Here is a 22,216-nt window from a genome sequence, read left to right as displayed (position 1 = left end):
ATGCAATTGCAGTTTATTAACAACTGTAAAAATAAATAAGTCCAGCATTTTGTGTGATGTATTTAGTTTGTATAATACTTCAGACATACCTGAGTGTTATGTGTGACTTCAAGTGTGTTGACACACTGCTATGAAATGCAGGAAACAGGTAACAGAGACAAAACTTCTGCTGACCATTTGGTGGCAGTGCAGATTAGTTAGTTCATTATTTGCATACTGCACTGGTCTCCCCCCTCCCCAAGCCCCTTAATATGACTGAGAAAATTAAAACTGAACAATTTTCTTGCTACAGTATAATTCATACTTTCTAGACAAGTTTCACCTTTTAGATGAAAGGCAGTAAGAACTGATGAAGTAGTCAATCAAAGCATATTCAGTGGATTGACTGTATCCCAAGTATTAAGCCAGGCGCGTCATCCAGAAAGCATAATATTTTGTCAAGCCGACCTTGACATCTTGAGGTTTTCCTGAAGACTGGTTGATTTCTGCTGGGCATTGCCTTATCATCTCCCGCCCCGCCCCCCATCCGGCTTTGGATGTGGTCCCTGCTGGCGTGGCAACAATGCATTCCCATCTACTGTTGTTACAATGGGAGGAGCAGATTTCCATGTGGATTGCCTCTGTACTTTGATCATACTCATGACTAGGTTCTAGACCTTGCTAAGTTGAAAGCTACTACAGCCTCTGTAGGAATGTAATTCTAGAAAGTGTTGGATTGTTGCAACAGTTTGCTGCTGCTGTAAATCATGACAGGTCTTGGGAGATGCAGTGCTCTGCCACAGTTGACTTTGTTGGCTGTTTGTTGCCTGTGTGGCATTTTGCATCTCTCCTGTACCGTCTGAATAGTCTGACCTACATACATTTTCCCTCACTGGCAAGGGATGCAGTAGACTCCTGGTTTCCAGATCCTAGATCATTCTTGTCACATCCCAGTAAGGCTTTTGTCTTAGATAGTGGGTGGAACACGCACTTGAAATCATTTCAGAATATTTCTCTGATTTGTTCCAGACATTCAGGATGATCACTGTTGCAACCGGCTACTGTTTGTCCTCAGCAGGCTGCCGTCTCTGCTTTTTCAGGCTTAAGGCACATTGTATCTAGTGGTTGTGATAATCGTTCATATGGATCATGGCCTATAAATGCTGCAGTTCAGCTGCTGAACTGTCACAGTCGGAGATTTCATATTCTCTGTGCACTGGGGTGCTTAGGATACATTCTCATTGTAAAGGGGCATGACAGCTGTAGCCAAGTGTTTACAGTAGATGCTGTGACTTAGTGTGCCATCTGGTCTTTGCTCTACGAGCAAAGCTAGTGCAGCTCTCCTTCCTTTCCGGGCTGCATACCTTCCTTTTCCACATCCCTCCCCATCCCTGCTCCTTCCCCCTCCTCTCCTCCCTCTGCCCCTTCCCTTCCCCTTCTCTCTCTTTTTGGGAGTATGTTTTGTGCCTGCATCTGGAGATGGACGCTTGTGACCATAAGACGTAGTCTCTCTTCTTTGCTATCTATGGTGGAAAGTCTCTGTCCTCCCTCTGTCCTCTTTTTCCTTGCCTCTTCTCTTTACCCTCTTCTCCGCTGCGGCATTTGAGACCCCTCCTCTTTCCTTTTCTTTGTTCCTCCCTTCCTCTCTCTTTCTTCCCTGTGCGTGTCTGAAGGCCAACCCACGCGTTCCCATACGTAGCCGGTGACGGGGGAACGTGTTTTTCCCTGCCCCGGGTAGACAGGTAGGACACGTACATACCCCCTGGTAGAGGTCAGGCCCAGGGAGGGGTGATTACCCGAGCTGGTACCTTCCGAACGTGCCGACCCTTCGTCCGTTTCTCGGTAGGTGTGACCTCAGGTGTAGAAAATCACCTAAGGCGGGAGTGCCCACCATCGGAGACGCCGGTAATCATGGGGGATATGTTTGCAATGGTTTCCTCTACGTATACAACTTCTGCCCACAAGAGAAAGCTAGAAGAGTCTCAGCCACGGACAATTCTTCCCTCAGTGCCAAAGTTCCTAGTTGTTTCTCGCCCTGATCAAAGTCAAGACTTATCCACAGTCAACCCTTTCATTATTCAGAAAGGTGTGGATGCAATTGCAGGTCCTGTAAAGCCTTGTTTCTGATTACGAAATGGCAACTTCTTGTTAGAAACAGTCAGTGCCCTCCAGGCACAAAAATTTTGCGAACTACACTGTTACACACCTTCCCTGTCTGGGTGGAAGTGCATTGTACTTTAAATTCATCACTCGGGGTGGTTTATACATGTTCACTCGATGGATTATCCAACAAGGACATTCAAAATTACCTGTCTGACTAGGGCATAATGGCCCTACATCGAGTCATGAAAAGGGTTGACGAGGGCTTGGTACCGATCCGTACTCTCTTCTTGACAGTTGATAGAGTTCAACTTCCATCGAACATTAAAGCGGGCTATGAGATAATTTCAGCTCGTCCTTACATCCCCAACCCTATGCATTGCTTTCGGTGTCGGCGGTTTAATAATACCAGCCAGTCATGTTCCAATATGGCCAAATGCGTTGCACGTGGCAGGGATGCCCATGAGGGTGATTGTCCACCCCCATTCCCTCGTTGGATCAACTGTATCGGTGATCGCGCTGCTTCATCTCGTGATTGTCCTAATTTCATAGATAGATGAATGAATTATTCAGGAAATCCGAGTGAAGGAAAAGGTGTCTACATTTGCTGCTCATAAGTTATTCGCCAGTAGAAAGCCCACTTTTTTCCCAGTGGGTAAATATAGCACTGACCTTGCATCTCCTCAACCTACTAAGGAGGTAGCCACGCAGACTTGCGATCTCACCTTCAGCGCCATGGTCATCCGATCATCCAGTCCAAAGATCACCCGTTCAGCCTCCACTCTATCACCTGCTCACTCTGAGGCTCACCCCTCATTGGCTCCTGCTAAATCACGGGCCCCAAAGAAAAAATCGGACACCCGGACTTCAAAAAAGGTGCCTGCTCGTGAAGATTTGTTACATACCCCAACCTCACAACCACAGATTCCTCCCTCATCTCAACTTCCAACTTGGCTCATACGAAACAAAGTTCGTCTCCTTCTCCACCATGGCATGTTTCCTCTACAGTGCCAGCCAGCGGCAGCCGGCCGTGGCCATTTTCCATGTCGCTGAGATGCACCGCTGGCAGCCGATCTCTGGCAGCAGGAGCTGCCCCCGAACAACCTATGAATCTGGATCTTTTGCCTTTGGCTGAATGCTGTTCCACACCATCAGCTGCCGGCTCTCAGCGGTCATAGATTTGACGGTCTCTCAGCGTTCGTCGAGTTGACGGCAGCCGTGATGAGATTTTCCCCTTTCTGTCCGCCCTGTGTCAATTATCCATTGGAATATCCACAGAATTCGTTCCAGTCGAGATGTCAAGGTCAGGACATTCTGGAGAGTTAAAAGGAAGTGATTTGGTGACACTGGGGGTTGATCAATGTTAAGTGGATTAGGGAAATGAGTCAGTCAGGATTCAGTCTTCCATCCAAGTGTGATCCACCCCCACTACCCAAAATCACTCTGTTAACTTTCCAGAATTTCTTAACCTTGCCCATCCCCCTCATCATCATTCTCCTAGTAACTCAACATGGAAACCATACTTACATCCTCAGAAAAAACAGCACTCCACCATCTAAAAACTGATCCTAACCGTGTAATCCTATCTACTGACAAAGGCTCCAGCACTGTCGTTATGAACCACAGAGATTACCTGGCACAGGGACTGTACCAACTGTCAGATATGTCTACCTTCAGATCTTCTCTCAGTGACCCCAGTCCAGAAATCCAACAAGATTTCCTGTGCCTTCTCAGAATCTTAGGCCCATCCCAGAACATTTCTCCTGTGTCCCTCTCTCTCCTCATCCCCCCACACTCCTACCCTCTACATGCTTCATAAGTCCATAAACCCAGCCACCCAGTAAGTCTCATTGTGAACGATTAATGTGTCCAACTGAGAGAATCTCTGCTCTCGTGACCCAACACCTTCAGCATATTACCCATGACCTATCCCCCCCATCAACACTCTACAGTTTCTATTCCTGTATGACCTGGTGCTCTGCTTGTCACTGTCGATGCCACCTCCCTCTATGCTTACATCCCAAATGCCTGTGGCCTTCCCACTGCTGAACACTGCCTTTCCCAGCGCCTAACTTAGTCCAGATGAACAACCTCATTTCAAGTTGCCATGGCCCACTATGTCCTCATCCACAAAAACCCCAAACCCTTTACTTGGTTCAGATTCATTGATGGCATGTTCCTGCCAAGGACCGAGGGTGAGGGCACCCTATTCACATTCCTCCAGAACCTCAACACCTTCTCCCACTTTCACTTCACCTAGTTCTCCTCAAACCAATGAGCCAGCTTCCTCGATGTTGACCACCTCAAGGATGACTGTGTCAGCACCACCATCCACATCAAACCTATCAACCACCTCCAGTTCGACAGCTGCCACCCGTTATGTACAAAGAAGTCTCTTTCATACAGCGTAGTGCCTGTGATCATGGCTACCAACTCTCTCTCTCTCTCTCTCTCTCTCTCTCTCTCTCTCTCTCTCTCTCTCTCTCTCTCTACATCTACATTTATACTCCACAAGCCACCCAATGGTGTGTGGTGGAGGGCACTTTATGTGCCACTGTCATTACCTCCCTTTCCTGTTCCAGTCGCGTATGGTTCGCGGGAAGAACGACTGCCGGAAAGCCTCCATGCGCACTTGAATCTCTCTAATTTTACATTCGTGATCTCCTCGGGAGGTATAAGTAGGAAGAAGCAATATATTCGGTACCTCATCTAGAAACGCACCCTCTCTAAACCTGGACAGCAAACAACACCGCAATGCAGAGCGCCTCTTTTGCAGAGCATGACAACTAACAAGCTGTCTGTCCTCATGGGTGTCCACCACCGAACTCTGGCCAAGAGACAGCTGAACCTCCCAGTCGCTGAGCGTGCCACCCAACATGACATTCTTTTTTAGTGACTACTTCACAGGCTGCATCATCTGGGTCCCTTCTAGCAACGCTAGCTTTCCAAATTGCACAGGTGGGAACTCGCCCTACAAAATATTCTTATTTCTCGTAATCCCCTGGCCTCAACATCCCCGTAACTGTCCCCCCAGGGGGCCCATGGTTATTTCATGAGTTTGTGCGTGGCACACATGGGGCACCCAGCTGTTGCAGCCAATTCTTCCTTCCCTGGCTCATTTCCTTCACCCTGCCCTCCCTACCTATCCTCGCTCCTTCTCTTTTGCCACTTCCTTCTTCTCTCTCGGTGTTATGATTTATGTTGACCTGGCTATCCACCTGGTTTCCTGTATTGGTTACAGTTTTGTTCCTTTTGCCTGTTCTTTCATCCTTTTTGACATTTAGGTCCCTACTTGAAGTGTGACCTCAACTTCAAAATTTCCTGTTTTTAGTGCGAGCCATATGGGGAAGAACTCCTTCCGTAGTATCCACGGTGTGAATTCCTTTTCCCCCTTTCTCCCCCTCTCCCTTCCCCACTGTAGCCCCCTTCAACACTGCTAGGTCGCCAGCACGTGTAGCCAGTCCCTGTGGTGGGGCTAGTATGTATCCATACGGTTGAGCCCTATGGCTGAGCCCCCTGACAACACAGGGATCACACTACTGATACCTGAGCTGTTCCCTCCCCATGAATGCCAAGGAGTGGTTGCTTGTATTCTTGGAGCATCGGAACTCTCGGCAACAGCCGCCATGCCAGGCTGCCCTTGCTGTGGCTAGGTGGCACCCGTGGAGAGAGCCCCTGGTCAGAGTGGGTGGTATCAAGTACGATGTTTGGTGCATGATGCATATGAAGCTGCAAAAATCTGGCCATTCTCAAACAGCTGTCTCTTCTAGTGGTGAAGGATTATTGAATGCTGCTTCATATGACCCGGCAACCTTCCCTTCCCTGCGAGGAGGACCAGGCTCTCCATCTTGGGATGAAACTCTTACCCCATTACCTCTTCTGTACTAGGGCGGATGAGGACACATTCACCATCGCAAAGTCATTGTTTTTCGTGAAAAATATCGAGGATAAGTTTGGCGAAGTGGAGCTCTTAGTAAGATGCGGTCAGGCGCTCTGTTGATCAAAGCTTCTTCTGCCACCCAGTCCGCAGCTCTTTGTGGCTGTGATCGTCTTGGCAATGTCCCGGTGTGTATCGTTCCTCACCAGTCTCTGAATATGGTCCAGGGAGTAATTTTTCATAGGGATCTCATCCTGCAACCTGATTAGGAACTTCGGGCTAATCTGGAGCGGCATGGTGTTCATTTTGGTCGACATGTGCAGAAGGGTGGCAAAGACAACTGCACCGATACTGGCGCCTTCAATCTAGCTTTGAGGAGGATAGCCTCCCAGAGAAGGACAAGATTATGTGCTACAGATGTGACACTGAAGCCATATGTCCCTCTGCATATGATGTGCTTTCGGTGCTTGCGTTTTGGGCATATTTCTTCCCACTTTATGGAAGACCCTTTGTGTAGTGGTTGTGGCCACCCCCACCATGAGGGAAGCCCCTGTGTCCTGCCACTTATGTGTGTCAGTTGTGCTGACCATCACTCCCCTCGCTCATCGGCTTGTATGACTTACAAGAGAGAAAGGAAGATCCAAGAATAGAAGTCCCTGGATCGCCTGTCTTATGTTGAGGCTCACCAAAAATATGAGAGATTCCATCCAGTGTCACTATCTTCAACTTTCACCTGTGTTACTTCATTTCCTCCTCCTCCTTCCTCATCCTTATCCCAGCCTCATCCCTCTCTCCCTTTCCCCTCCCCTGCAGTTCCCACGACCTCCCATCAGGGAACCGCTCCCCCACCCAGCCCAAAGAAGTGCCCCCCTTCTTTGGCATCTGCCAGTGATCGGTCTCCCTCCTGGGACCTCTCTCCCCAGCGTCTCTCAGGCCAGAAGACCCTTAGCACCACTCGGACATGAGGTGCACCATCTGTGCGCCCCAAGGTCGCCCACTCTCTTTCGGTTCCAGATCTTACAGAAGCCTGTGCTTCCCCCTGTGTCCAGCCCTCCTCCACCTCAGAAAGAGAAGAAGAAGCAACATAAATCCCAAGACAAGGTCGCCCACTCTATTTCGGTTCCAGATCTTACAGAAGCCTGTGCTTCCCCCTGTGTCCAGCCCTCCTCCACCTCAGAAAGAGAAGAAGAAGCAACATAAATCCCAAGATAAGGTGTCCCCAGTGCCCCCGGAGGTACCATCTTCCCCTCGCAACCTGAGTCTGACATCTTATTTATAAATGTCACCCAATCCTTGTTGGTGATGACTACTGATCTCCTCCACGGCTTCTTCATGTCTAGCTTGGGCTCTCGCCGTACGATCATCCAGTGGATTTGCAATGGATACTATCGTCACCTATTGGAAATGCAATGTCTTGTCTCCTCCTATTCTGCGTTCTGTCTTGTTCTTCATGAAACGCATTTCCGTGATGACCACTCTCCAACATTTTGTTGTAATCAAGTGTACTGTTGGAACCGTGCTGGCCCCAGGTAGCATCTGGTGGTGTCTGCACTTTGGTTTGCTCCGATGTCATTAGTGACCGGATCCCCCTATGTACCAACTTGAAAGTGATAGCGGTGAGAGTGCAAACGACTCCAGCAGTTACCATTTGCAATGTCTACCTCCTTCCAGGTAGGCCACTTGCTTACGTTGCACTGTTTACCTTAATCCAGCAACTCCCGCCCCTGTTGCTCCTCCTTGGGGACCCCAGTGCCCACCATCCACTGTGGGGGAGTGTCACTGCAACGAGTAGGGGTGTCCCAATTGACCAACTTATCATGGACCTCGATTTCTGTCTCCTCAATGATGGTTCCCCAATCCACTTCAGTGCCTCTCATGGCACCTTCTCTGCTGTCAGTCTCACGATCTCTTCCTCTGCCCTCGTGCCTTCCCTACATTGGTCATCCCATGGTGACCTTTGTCACAATGACCACTTTCCAGTGATTCTATCATTCCCCTGCTGCCATCAGGCAGACAGGCCCCCACATTGGGCATTCTGCAGGGCCAGTTGGCGTTTATATATGTGTGCTGCGCACTTTGACACCTCCCTCTCGAATTCCATTGATGCAGTCATGCAAGGCATCTCTGCCACTATTCTTCATCCTGCTGGTACTGCTCTCCCCATCTGCAGGTCCCCCTCGCCGTCGACCGGTACCGTGGTGGACCGAGGATGTTGCAGTCGCTGTCCAGGACTGCCAACAAGTGATGCAGTGATTTAATCAACACCCTTCATAGAGCAGCCTGCTCACTTTTAAGTGTCTCTGTGCCAAGGCTCCTTACTTATTAAGCAGAATAAAAACGAATGCTGGGAGCACTATATTTCCTCCCTGGGGACGTATGCCTCATTATCGTAGGTTTGGTCCAAGCTGCTTAGCTTCTGGGCTGCCAGCAACAGTCAACTGACCAGATTCTGAATCTCCAAGGTGCTCTGTGCACTGATCCATTGGTCCTCACTACACACTTCGTGATGGCATTGTAATCCTCTTCCTACCCTTCTACCTTTCTCCGGCAGAAACACAGAGTTGAACTGACCCCACTCTGGTTACCCTCCATGACTGTGGCTTCTGTGGTCCCCTTCCCATGGTATCCCACAGGGTTCTGTGCTAAGTGTGACACTCTTCCTCATTACCATCAATGGGCTGGATACCCTGGCATTGTACATCGATTCACGCATCTGGTGCAGCTCCCAGTGGGTAGCATCTGCTGAGCACCAGCTCTAAGGTGCCATTCGACAGGCCTCTGCGTGGGCCACCATCCATGGCTTCCAGTTTCCTCTCTCCAAAACGCAAGTTATGCATTTTTGTCATCGACCCACAGTACACCCTGATCCAGAACTTTATTTAGGCAACCAGCTGCTAGATGTTTCTGGGGCCTTATTTTTTATAACAAGCTGAAATGGCTGCCCCACATTTGCCATCTAAAGGCTACATGTATGCGGAAGCTTAATGCTCTCCGCCTCCTGGCCCACACATCTTGGGTTGCAGACCATTCTACTCTTCTCCATCTTTACTGTGCTCTGGTGTTGTCCAGAATAGATTATGGTAGTCAGGTTTATGGCTCAGCAGCTCCTTCCACTTTGGAACTCCTTGACCCTGTCCGTCATTGTGTAGTGCGTCTGGCTATTGGTCCTTTCACACTAGTCCTGTTGATAGTCTCCCCACAGAAGCAATGATTCCCCCTCTACACATCCGACAGAGCCAACTTCTTGTTTCTTACGCTGTCGCCATTTTCGCCAATCCTCTGACCCTCCTGTGTACCCTGTGCTCATCACCAATGAGGGATGGCCCCCCTCCTAACACCCGTTCATGGGTAGACATGTGTCTCACTTTCCCCTGTTGGGATCTCCACTCACTGGACTGCACCCCATGTCTTTTCTCCCCCCCCCCCCCCCCTCTCTGGATGGTTCCCAGAGCATGGATTAGGACCAATATATTCCACAGTCCTATGGTCTTTGTCGCTCCTGTGGTTTTCCACCGTCTTGTATGTGCTCTCCTTGCAGAGTTCCAGGGTGTCACCATCTTTTACACTGATTATTCTAAGACAATCGATAAGGCGGAATACACTTTCACGTCTCCTACTGGCTTCGAACACCATTTATTTCCGGGATCATGTAGTGTGTTCCAAGCAGAGCTTCTAGCCATTCACAGGGCCCTCCTTTTTGTTTCTTAGGCCTCCGTCCGCACAATGTTTTAATTTGTTCAGACTCCATGAGCAGCCTGCAGGCTGTTGACCGATGCTACTCTCGTCACCCTTTGGTCTCTGCTATCCATGACCACCTCTCTGCCCTTAAGCATGCTGCCTGTTTAGTCATCTTTCTCTGGGTCCCAAGTCATGTGGGCATCCCAGGGAATGAACTGGCTGACCATTTAGCTAGAGAAGTAGGTACTTACCCCTTTTCCTTTCAAGATTCCAACTGCGGATATGCGGATCTATGTCAAATCTCTCTTTGCCCAAAAGTGGAATGCCATCTGGAGGGCTACTGCTCATAATAATAAACTCTGCACAATCAAGGAGTCTACTGCAGTTTGGCGCACTTCTTTCCACTCCTCTCTGAAGGAGTCCACTGTTTCATGCCATTTACGCATTGATCATACCTGGCTCACCCATTGTTTCCTCCTACGTAACGACCCACCTCCACAATGTGATTATGGAACCAGACTGACTGTATCTCACATATTGGTGGAATGTTCCCTTCTTTCGGCAGTTCATGTTATGTATAGCCTTCCCGATTCCTTAAATTTAATATTAGCAGACGATCCATAGATGGTTGAACTGGTCCTCAGTTTCCTCCGTGAAAGTGGTTTTTATTCCCAGATATAAGGTTTTACTTTAGTCTTGGAGCAGGGGCAGGTTGGCTGTGGTTGGGACTTCTTTTACAGTCTTCTTGGTCTTTGAACTCATGACTGCCCCCTTTTTTCCAGTTTTTAGATTTGGTCTCACATTTTTTGCCTTTACTGTGCATGTTTAATGTTCATTATTTTATAATTTGACTCCCCTGACTGGATCTGTCTACTTTTAGCAGACCCTTTTTCTTCTGTGACTCACTTCGAATCGTGAGACCGATGACCTCACTCTTTGGTCTCATAACTCCTCTCAATTAATCAATCAATCAATCAGTCCCCCTAACTATCGCCTTCTCTGCTCACACTCCAGCACTGCATGTTTCAGTTACGCACCTACGGTCTTTCCACTTCACTAAGTCTCCCCTTTCCCCCTCTCCTCTCCACTTCACCCTCCAGCACAGCCTCCTGACTCTCCACCTAGGAGCCCATCCTGTTTCCACCACATCTCTGTATGCTCCCAAAAGCAGCACATCATCTTCCCCAACCATCCCATATTGCTTGCGTATGTTAGGTGCAGTCTGCCGGTGAGCCCCAGTGCTCAGAGACAGTTGCCATGTGTGTGAGTTGTGCTTGCATGCATGTTTGTGTGTGTGTGTGTGTGTGTGTGTGTGTGTGTTTTGGGGGAAGGACAGTTACAAATGCTTATAAAATAACTGTCAGCAGGGTAGGTAAACATTTGGGGGTAATGCATCTAGGTGGCCAGACAGTTGCACTTTTGATTTATAGATTATTTGGACGGAATGGGGAAGGGAGTTATGTGGCAGTATTCTGGTGAACACCTGTTGTTATGTTGTTCTGCTGTTTCTCTGTTAATGTAACCACTAAGTGTTTGTTATGTTCACTTGGTCATTTAAAAGGTTTTTTTCTGTTTTAGTTTTATGTATATTTCTTTCTAAGGTTATAGGGCATTTATATTTTTTTATTCTCATTTTTTCATATGTTCTTCCATAGAGGTTGGCTTTCACATATGTTCACTGATATGTTCTGCTAATGTGGGGTTTTATGTCCCTTATTTCCAGGATCTCATCTTGTTGTTTCGGATGCCAGATGTTCTCCTTTTTCGCTCATATTCCTCACATCACATATCTTACATTGTAATTGATGTATGTCTTCTTTGTGTATGTGTTTTTGTCTTTTGTTGGTTTTGGGTTGAATTTCTGAATAGAATTTTCTGTCTAATTCAGATTCTGATGTATTGTCTTTTGAAAATACTGGGTATTTTATTTGTGAGTGTTTATACCACCTTGTTTTCTTTTTATTGTTTTGTTTATTCTGTGTAATAGTATTATGAGCACACATGCATGCTTGCTTTCTTGTGTGTGTGTGTGTGTGTGTGTGTGTGTGTGTGTGTGTGTGTGTGTGTGTGTGTGTGTGTGTGTGGTGATTGTGTGTGTGTGTGTGTGTTGTGATTGTGCAACTGTTGTACACATCATCATTTGCGGCTATCTCCATTATATTGTCTAGCTCTTTTTAGTAAGTTTCTTTGTTGAGCGGTACTGTGTTGACCTAATGAAACATAGTTCTAGGTGCCTGATTTTGTGAGTTTGTATAATAGAAGCTCTGGTGTGTGTCTGTGCCTGTTGTGACATTAGAGTTAATTTCAAAAATGTACTAATTGTTTTCTTTTTAATTTTGTATCTAAGAAGTTAATATGATTACCACATTCCTTTGGTGTTGTGAATGTATACTTTTATGTATCTTGAAATCTGCATGTTGATGATCAGTTTTGGTGGTGGTTTATCTATTAAGCAAATTAAATAACAAGTTCGAAAGTATGCTGGAAAATGAATTGTAATAGGACTAAAATAATATAGCACAAACACATTGATGAGAGAATTGTAACAATTAACAGAAAAGTCACAAAACCGATCCAGATCAGTGAACAGCAATTGCCTGAAGTGAAGTGCTGCTGACAAACTAAATAAGGGATGTCAAAACTGAGTATCAGCCATGTGTGAAAAGGAAAGTTTATTGTTGGTGTTTAACAAGTTTTGTTGTACAACTATGAGGCATAGTCTTTATTTGTAAAAAACATTCAAAAACTGAAGGTTGCTCAGCAAGCACTGGGGAGGTGCATGTTGTGGAGTACTAGGAAAGATAGCGAAACAAATATAAGGATCACAGATGAGTCAAGAAAGGAAGATGTGGTTCTTACCATACTGGAAATGTAATGGAAGTAGGTAGGTCTTACAGTGAGGCAACTGAATGGTAATTGGATCAATGAAGTTCTTTCCTGGATTCCAGGAGGTAAGAAAAAGTGGTTAGAATGACTGAAAGGAAGATATGTAAATGACATTATAAAACGTAAAAGTGCAGCATACAGGTGTGCACTACAAGATCCTCGAGGAATTATTCTTCCAGCAGTTGTTGTCAGATTGGTGATGGTAGTGAATTGTGTAATAAATATTGAGAATTTTGAACATAAAGTATGTCACGATTGCAGGTGTACCACCATCAGCAGTGCCCTATTTACTTTATTGTGAAACACCTCTCATCACAATCACGTACTTACTTTCATAGCAAACATAATGTCATTCGCGTATCTGCCCCTCCGCCTGGGCCACAGTGTTGGGATAGCATACGTGCAAATTTGCTTGTTATTAGCTTTGAGGAAAGGTATCTGAAATCTAAGCGACAAGTTGAAAATCTTGTTTGTATGTCTTATCTACCATCCAACACGTGAACTATAGGGTAAGTTTTTATCTTTGCACTTTTCATTTTTTAACGTACTTGTACAGTCATTTCTGTTTTCATATTTTCAGTAACTTGAATTGCCCAAAGACTATGGCATGTCTGTTTCCATTACTGGTAATGTCACATTGGTATAACTGGTTGTCATTTGTTGTTTTGTTTTATCATGTTAATAATGATGCAGTATGTATATTTGTGGCACAAAAAGAGAGAGCCAAATTTTAAAATCTTGCTTCCTCAACAGTTACATGCCAGAGGCAGCCAGCTCTTGGATGTGTGTACAAAATGGTAGAAATCAATGGAAGCCCTAGAATAAAACTTAGTCAAGATGTGGCGAAGATAACAATGCCAGGAAAGAAGGATGTGTACAGACTATATGGATCAGATGGTAAATAAACTAATGTTGTATATATATTATGCCTTTCTTTTGTATTACAACTAGTAGAAGGTATAAAAAAAGCTCTTATTCATCCAGTAGTCATCACTGATCTAGAACTGTAGTAGTGTCCAAAATTGAAACTAATCAAAACTAAACAAGTGCTTCCTGAACAGACATTAATTACCACGTCATGTTATTAGAAAGGCTATGGATCCAAATATACACTCAAAAAAGGGACAAAACTGATAAATCTCTTCTACAACAAGAAAGCAGATATGTCATACATGTTTGGTAGTGACATGGAATACTATGCAGTGATCCAAGAACTTAATTGGCAGTCTATTTATTCCTGAGAAAAACTGTGCAGAGGTCAGGAATAGTCTTTGGTTGCAACTTGCTATGTGTGAGACATTTTCCTGATGTATCCCAAGTGTGCTAATTAGGATTAAGATTCTAAGGCTTCACTGGCCAGTCCATGCTGTCTATATTGGTCCTGTTGTGGAATGGTCAGCATTTGTTGGCCTTCATCGGCTCCTGTGTCTCAGAACTGTTCCTGGAACATAGAATTGGTACTTTGCTGTAATCAGTGCTTCCCAGACTTCTGTCTATGTCTAACCTACTTGTAAACATCCAGGGATTATCCTCTGAATAATAAGGTCCAAATTATGGGTCTGCACCATCGAATTATAAATGACAACAGGAGATTAAATTTGCCTCTCAACAGGCATGTGCCTAGTGCATTGATTTTCAACATTTTTAGTAGTGTCTATTCCAGGCAGAAATAGAAGTGTCCCACAGAGACAGCACAATTCTTATTTGTGTCCCCACAAACTGGAATTATCTTGACAGTTGTGTACAATGATTACGCACCTCTTCTCTTTCCACTTTTTCCCCAATAAAGTTTCTGACACTAGTATGCTACATAAAAGACTCCTTTGTCATCATCTGGTTTCTGCTGCTTGAATAATGTAATCCACATACTTTGCAATAGTAACATTTTGTTTATGTATTTGTTTATAAACAAAAGTATGTTGTGCACCACAGTGTTGAAATTTACTACCTAAAACATACACTGAGGCGAGAAAAGGCTGGACTCAACAAGTCATTTGAGACCCCTGCAGAAATATGGAACCATGCTGCCTCTGTAGCCATCTGTAACTGTGAAAGTGTTGCTGGTGCAAGGTTTTGTGCACAAACTGACCTTTCTATTATGTCCTACAAATGTTTGATGGGATACATTTTGGGCAAACTGTTTGGGTAGATCATTTACTTGAACTGCTCAGAATGTTTTTCAAACCAACTGTCAATAATTGTGTCCCTGTGGCATAAAAATTCCATCATTATTTGGGAACATGAAATCCATGAATGGCTGCAAATGGTCTCCAAGTTGCCAGACATAACCATTTCCAGTTAGTCAAACAGTGGAACTCCAGGCAGAAATAGCAACAATGTTAGAAAAGATAGATTGCTACTTATCATAAAGATGACACATTAAGTTGCAGACAGGCACAATTGAGACACTTGCACAAAGCTTTCAGCTGGAGCCTTCATCAGAGAAAAAGAAACACCACCATTCATACCCAGAGGCAAGGTATGAAAAGCTACGAAAACTTGGGCTCAAAGCTATCCGCAAAACGGCCAAGTAACTAACAGAGTCGCATTTTAAACCTTAAAGAACAATAGCTTCCTTCAAGCTGATCATTCAAGGAGGCAGCAACCAAAATTCAGGTACCAGTTACAACTTTTAGTAAAAATCTCAATCAAAAACCAATCTCTCTCTCTCTCTCTCTCTCTCTCTCTCTCTCTCTCTCTCTCTCTCTCTCTCTCTCCAAAAACACATGTATAAATATTCATGTTATTAAGATAAAAGTTATTTTATAGAGTTTACATTGAAATCACCAGAGATTAATAACTTCTTCTTTTTGTCTGACAGACAGCATAATAGGGAGTCAAACTTTTTAATATGAATAGTTTCCAATCTCTTAATGGGGACCTGTACAATGTTGCTAATATCAACACTACATTATCTAACTGTAGTTTATATGCACAAACTTCAATGTGCTGATCGACACAAAATTTGTTTACTTTTCCGGTTTTGTATTTATACCCTTGTTATGTGTAAATGGCAACTCCTCTTTTATCCATGCCGGATCTTCCAAAGTGTAAGATGCTAAATTATACCCATTTTACAGACACTTTCCATCCCCACAGTTACATGGTGTTCAGACAGACAAAGTACAGGGTGATTCAAAAAGAATACCACAACTTTAGGAATTTAAAACTCTGCAACGACAAAAGGCAGAGCTAAGCACTATCTGTCGGCGAATTAAGGGAGCTATAAAGTTTCATTTAGTTGTACATTTGTTCGCTTGAGGCGCTGTTGACTAGGCGTCAGCGTCAGTTGATGCTAAGATGGCGACTGCTCAACAGAAAGCTTTTTGTGTTATTGAGTACGGCAGAAGTGAATCGACGACAGTTGTTCAGCGTGCATTTTGAACGAAGTATGGTGCTAAACCTCCTGATAGGTGGTGTATTAAACGTTGGTATAAACAGTTTACAGAGAATGGATGTTTGTGCAAAGGGAAAAGTTCTGGACGGCCGAGAACGAGTGATGAAAATGTAGCACGCATCCAGCAAGCATTTGTTCGCAGCCCAGGAAAATGGGATATGGTGCTTCGGCCACCTCTCCCAGCCACCATTGATGATTTGAAACGAGAAATAACAGCAGCTATCCAAACTGTTACGCCTGATATGCTACAGAGAGTGTGGAACGAGTTGGAGTATCGGGTTGATATTGCTCGAGTGTCTGGAGAGGGCCATATTGAACATCTCTGAACTTGTTTTTGAGTGAAAAAAAAACCTTTTTAAATACTCTTTGTAATGATGTATAACAGAAGGTTATATTATGTGTCTTTCTTTAAATACACATTTTTAAATTTGTGGTATTCTTTTTGAATCACCCTGTATATCAATCTCGTTCTTATTTTAGAGATCATCTAAACACACTAACAGTTAATGTACTTTATTTTTTTATTTCCCTGATATTTTGATGAAGTAAATTGATACTATCCTTAGCTTTATATCTATTTAGTGTACATGAAGCTTCTTTTATTCTGTTTTTCTTGAATGTTGTCTCTATGGACTTTGGCTTTAACCCAAAAAACCTGTCTGCCTGGTACCATTAACCACAGGGATCATACAATGTATGGCTGTGGCCTCCCTTACAGTATCTGCTAGTAGGGAAGCTAACTTATCGTACCGTAGGTTGTAAGGATAATTCCCATCTGCCCAGTTAAGAAAAGTTGGTTGTGAAATGGAGGATACAGATGGCTTGGGTAGTGAAGCAGCCACTGAAATCAAGTATGTTATGTTCAGCTGCACGTTGTGCCACAGGGTGGGCTTCTTTGCTCTTCGCACAATTTGGTAGTGGCCATTCAACCTGGTGGACAGCTGGTTGGGAGTCCTACCAATATAAAAAGCTGTGCAATGAATGCAGCAGAGCTAGTAAATAACATGGCTGCTTTCATAGGTGGCATGGCCCCTGATGGGATAGGATAAAGGTGTGAATACTGGAATAGGGAGTGCTGGGTGGGTGGATTGGGCAGGTGTCTTCCACAGACATATGATCTTCGTGCTAAGGGGTTGCGATTGGGAATGGCATAGGGATATACCCGGATGTTGTGGAGGTTGGGTGGGCGATAGAACACCGCTTTAGGAGTGGTGGGAAGGATATCATTTAGGATGTCCCTCATTTAAGGTCATGATGGTAGATAATCAAACCCCTGATGAAGGGTGTAGTTCAGTTGCTCCAGTCTGGGTTGGTACTGGGTGACGGAAGGGGCACTCCTTTGTGGCTGGTTCTTGAGGGTGGTGCGAGGATTGGTGGTGTGGGGGGAATGGTATAGGAGGTCCATTTACAGACTAGGTCTGGGGAATAGTGTCTGTCTGTGAAGGTCTTTGAGAGAGCCCTCAGCATTACAAGCAAGGAAGTTCTGGTTACTGCAGATATGCCATCCCTGGGTGGCCAGACTCTTTGGGAGAGGTTTTTTTTTTTTGTGTGTGTATGAAAGGGATGACAGCTGTTGAAATGCAGCTACTGGTTGTCTGGTGGGTTCAATGTGGACAGAGGTTGGGATGAAGCTATCAGGACAGAGGTGGTCAACATCTACTAAGGTGGCACAATGGGTTGAGGAGGACCAGGTGAAGCAGATGGGGGAGGTGTTGAGGTTTTGAAGCATCGAAGATAGAGTGTTTTGGCTCTGAGTCCAGATCATGAAAATCTTGTTGTCTGAGGTTTAAAATATGACTCTGTTAGTTATTTGGCCGTATTGCGGATAGCTTTTAGCCCAAGTTTTCCTAGCTTTTCATACCTAAGGGACCACTGTTGTAAGTAAATAAGATCAAACAGCAATCTGCTTTTCGTGAGAAAAGGAGATTGCTTGGCACACAAACTTCCTTCAAACTACACCTCCTGCTACATCAAAATTGGTCAATGGAGTTCAGCACCATACTATTGTACAAGAATATAATCCAATTACTGTAATTAAGAAATTATGAGAGGTTGTTACTTATTGAATGAAAACTATAGAGAATGCATTTCTTTTCCTGTATTTTAGTGAACTTTGTACACTTGCAATTCTGTCAATTGATAGACGGTGACGATAATGAAGTTCACCTCCTTTTCCAAAAAAAAAAAAAAAAGAAGATATTTCTATTCTTCACTTCCAGAAAATTTGTATACATAAATGTTTGGCAACTCTTACACATACCTTACTCGGTTTTGTCACTAAAATATCAATTTTCATTAAATGTAACAATACGTTCTGAGTGATGGCCTAGCAACACGTCCTCTTACCACAAGATACAGACTAACAGCCCTCTTCCCTTTTTTTTTCTTTTCTTTTTTCCCCTTAAATAAATCAATTGTCTTTTTTGTAGAGTCCATACTCAAAGATTCACAACTACTACCAGCTTCTCTACACATATAGTTCAAGACAATAGCACTCTAATAAATAATGTATTTGTACAGCAAGAGGATGTAAAACTAAGACACGCTTTCCCTGTGATAAATGGATTATCAGACAATCGTGCACATTTGATTAACTTACAGAACCTAGCACGGTCAACAGTTCAGAAACCATTAAGCAAAAGTTTAAGGCTGGCCAACCCGGTATCTATAGAGCACTTCAGGGAAACTTAGAAATGTTAATTGGAGAGATGTATGGAAGAGCCAAATGCTAATGATAAAAGCAGCATATTTCTTGATAAATTTATATCCCTTTTTGAACACTGTTGCCCAAAAAAAGTGCTAAATGTTATACCAAACATTTTCAAAGGAACCTGGGATTACTAAAGGTATTAAAGTGTCTGCAGAAAGAAAAAGAAAATTGTACGAGACAGTAAGAATAAGTAAAGACCCAGAAGTGATTTTACACTATAAAGATTATTGTAACATACTGAGAAAAGTTGTCAGAAAATCAAAAAATATGTACATGAGAGATGAAATTAATAACTCAGGCAATAAAATCAAATTAATATGGAATGTTATTAGAAGAGGGACAGGAAAAGTAAGCACTGGGGTAGGTAGTATTGGTATTAAAGACAATGAGACCATCTTAACCAACAGTACACAAGTAGCTAATGTATTTAACAACCATTTCTTAAGTTTAGGCGAAGAAATTGGTGAGAATAGTTCAAAAGAAAAAGCCAAGCAGTATGTGGAAGAGTCAGTTTTGAGAAATCCTTGTCAGATTAATTTTCATCTAACAACCTCTTGTGAAATAAGGAAAATCATTAAAACTTTGACAAATATATGTTCTTTTGGAGTAGATGACATCTCTAACAAGATATTAAAACAATGTGGAACAGTTCCAGCTGATGTTCTGAGTCACACCTGATAATGCGTCACTAACTCAAGGTATTTTCCCAGACAGGTTAAAATATGCCATTGTTAAGCCTCTCTACAGAAAAGGGGACACCACAAATGTCAACAATTACCAGCCAGTTTTCTTTGCTTACAGCATTTTCAAAAATCGTTGAGAAAGTAATGTACTCAAGAGTGGTTAGCCATCTCAACAGTAATGGGATACTTAGTAAATCACAGTTTGGATTTCAAAGACGCTGTTCTACTGAATCAGCAATACACAATTTCACTGCCCACATAATAGAGTCTTTAAATAGTAAAATGTCACCAATAGGAATTTTCAGTGACTTGTCCAAAGAATTTGATTGTGTGAACCATAAAATTATTTTACAGAAATTACAATTCTATCGTATATAGGGAAGAGCATATGAATGGTTCAAGTCATATCTACACAACAGGAAGCAAAAAAGTTTCTTTGAATGGTTTAAGTGATTTAAGGAAGTTTCCCACTTCATCTAACTGGGGTGAAATTATGTTAGATGTTCCACGGGGTTTGATCATGGGTCCCCTTCTGTTCTTGATATATGTGAATGACCTCCCTTCTTATCTGAAGTGAGAAGCTATACTGACACTGTTTGCTGATGATACAATCCATATTATTAATCCAGTAAAAGAAACTCCAATAGAAAATGATACAAATAATGTCTTCGGAAAAGTTATTGATTGGTTTTCTGCAAATGGGCTTGCTCTGAACTTTGAAAAACACAGTACATTCAGATTTCTACTGCAAGGAGTATAGATCCTTCAATACATATAACACATCAAAAGCAGTCACTAGCCAGGGTAGAGCATACGAAGTTTTTGGGTATACGTATAGATGAGAATCTTAATTGGAAAATTCATATTTTGGATCTCGTAAAGCGTTTAAGTTCAGCAAGTTATGCAATCAAAATAATTTCTAGTTGTGAGGATATATAAATTAGCAAGCTCACATACTTTCCATATTTTCACTCTCTGATGTCATGTGGAATAATATTTTGGGGTTACTCAACACTTTGGCAAAAAATATCCACTGCTCAAAAGAAAGTTGTTAGAATAATATGTGGGGCTCATTGTCGCACATTTTATAAGCATCTATTTGAAAGGTTAGGAATTCTTACAATAGTCTCTCAGTGCATTTACTCACTAATTAAATTTGTTCTCAACAACATGGACCACTTTTAAAAACAACAGCGACATTCGTGATTATAATATGAGAAGGAAGACAGACTTGCACTATACTCTACTTAACCTATTTTTGGCACAGAAAGGGGTAAAATATGCTGCTGTAAAACTTTTTGATAAATTACCATATGAAATAAAATGACTGACAGAAAGCAGTAATAGTTTCAAAAATAAATTGAAATCATATCTTCTTGACAACTCTTTCTATACCATAGATGAATTCATGAACCGGCATAAATAAATCTATAGGTATAATATATGCATTTTGTGCCATGTAAGGGAATGGGGTGGGTAATTAAAAGTTTAAGCTTAAAAAACAGAAGAAAAGAAACTTGATTCATGTGTGCATTTCTTATGCACTTGACACACTCCACTTCATAACAGTTACCATGAGATTGATCACTGGAACATGTAACTAACTAACATTTTGTCTCCCACAGCCCATTCACCTAACAGTTTCCACCCTCTCTGTCCTGTCATATCCTTCCCATTCTTGTCTCCTACCTGCTTCGTTTGCTGTCCTCTTCCAGTGCACTCACCCATCTTTTCCTGTACCTCTCCTTCTTCGCTCCTTTTTCCCACCTCCCTGCCCCACGATCTCCTGATGCTGTGCCTGTTGGCATTCTATTCTGTGCACCTCTCACCAGACAGTGTTCCTCTCTCCCACCATCCACACACTACTATCAGTTCTTCTTCCCTGCGCCATTCAGATTGATGCCTCCATCCCATATGATAGTTGCATTCTGACCCGAGCTACTGGAGTTGGCTGTCGTGTGCATGAGCTGTGCATTCTTGTGTGTATGAATGATGTGGATTTCTCTTTTGCTGATGAAGGCTGTACCTGAAGAATTTATTGTCTTTTTTAATTGTGCCTGTCCACAACTTAATGTGTCACCTTTATGGTAAGTATCAATCTTATCTTTTCCTACATTATTGATTTCCAATCAATGATCAGTTCAGTTCGGGGACCATATCATGTAAATACAGCTCACACCATTGTGGAGCCACCACCAGCTTGCATAGAGCCTTTTTAACAACATGGGTCCACGGCTTTGTGGGGTCTGCACCAAACTCAAATCCTACTATCAGCTCTTACCAACTGAAATTGAGACTTGTGAGACAAAACCTTGCTGCCATAGCCCATTAATGCCAAATTTTGCTGCACTGTCCTAAAATATATTCGTCATAGGCCCCACATTGATTTCTGCGGTTATTTCATGCAGTGTTGCTTGTCTGTTAGCATTGACAACTCTATGCAAATGCTGCTGCTGTCATTCATTAAGGGAAGGCCATAGACTACAGTTTGTCTGTGGTGAGAGGTAATGCCTGAAATGTGGTATTTTCTGCACACACTTGGCACTGTGGATCTTGAAACACTGAATATCCAAACTATTTCCAAAATGAAGTGTCCCATGTGTCTAGCCCCAATTACCATTCTGTGTTCCAGGCATGTTAATTCCCATCATGCAGCAATAATCACTTTGGAGATCTTTTCACATGAATCATTTGTGTACAAATGACAGCTCTGCCAATGAGCTGCCCTTTTATATCTTGTGTATGTGACACTACCACCATCTGTATAACATTTCACATTCTGATTTTTACATGAAATGAAATAGCTCTTTTGTTCAGTTCAACTATAATTGTTTCCGTGTTTTTATCTTGTTTCTTCATCCCCCCCCCCCCCCCCCTCCTCCCCACACCCACCTTTTCATTTCTTT

General features: G+C 43.3%; 1 protein-coding gene across 5 annotated transcripts in view; it reads left to right on the top strand.

The window, feature by feature from the left end:
* The window catches only part of LOC124782314 (nicotinate phosphoribosyltransferase), a 127,889-nt gene that overhangs the window by 59,360 nt on the left and 46,313 nt on the right, over window positions 1–22,216 (top strand). For all 5 annotated transcript variants that reach the window (XM_047253929.1, XM_047253928.1, XM_047253932.1 and 2 more), the window contains exon 10: window positions 13,274–13,417. In XM_047253929.1, the coding sequence (XP_047109885.1) occupies window positions 13,274–13,417 (144 nt within the window). The remainder of the gene's footprint in view (window positions 1–13,273; window positions 13,418–22,216) is intronic.

Source organism: Schistocerca piceifrons, chromosome 1 (assembly GCF_021461385.2).
Source record: "Schistocerca piceifrons isolate TAMUIC-IGC-003096 chromosome 1, iqSchPice1.1, whole genome shotgun sequence".
Classification (NCBI taxonomy): domain Eukaryota; kingdom Metazoa; phylum Arthropoda; class Insecta; order Orthoptera; family Acrididae; genus Schistocerca; species Schistocerca piceifrons.
Note: the sequence above shows the minus strand (reverse complement) of the source record. Positions and strands in the feature narration are given on the sequence as shown.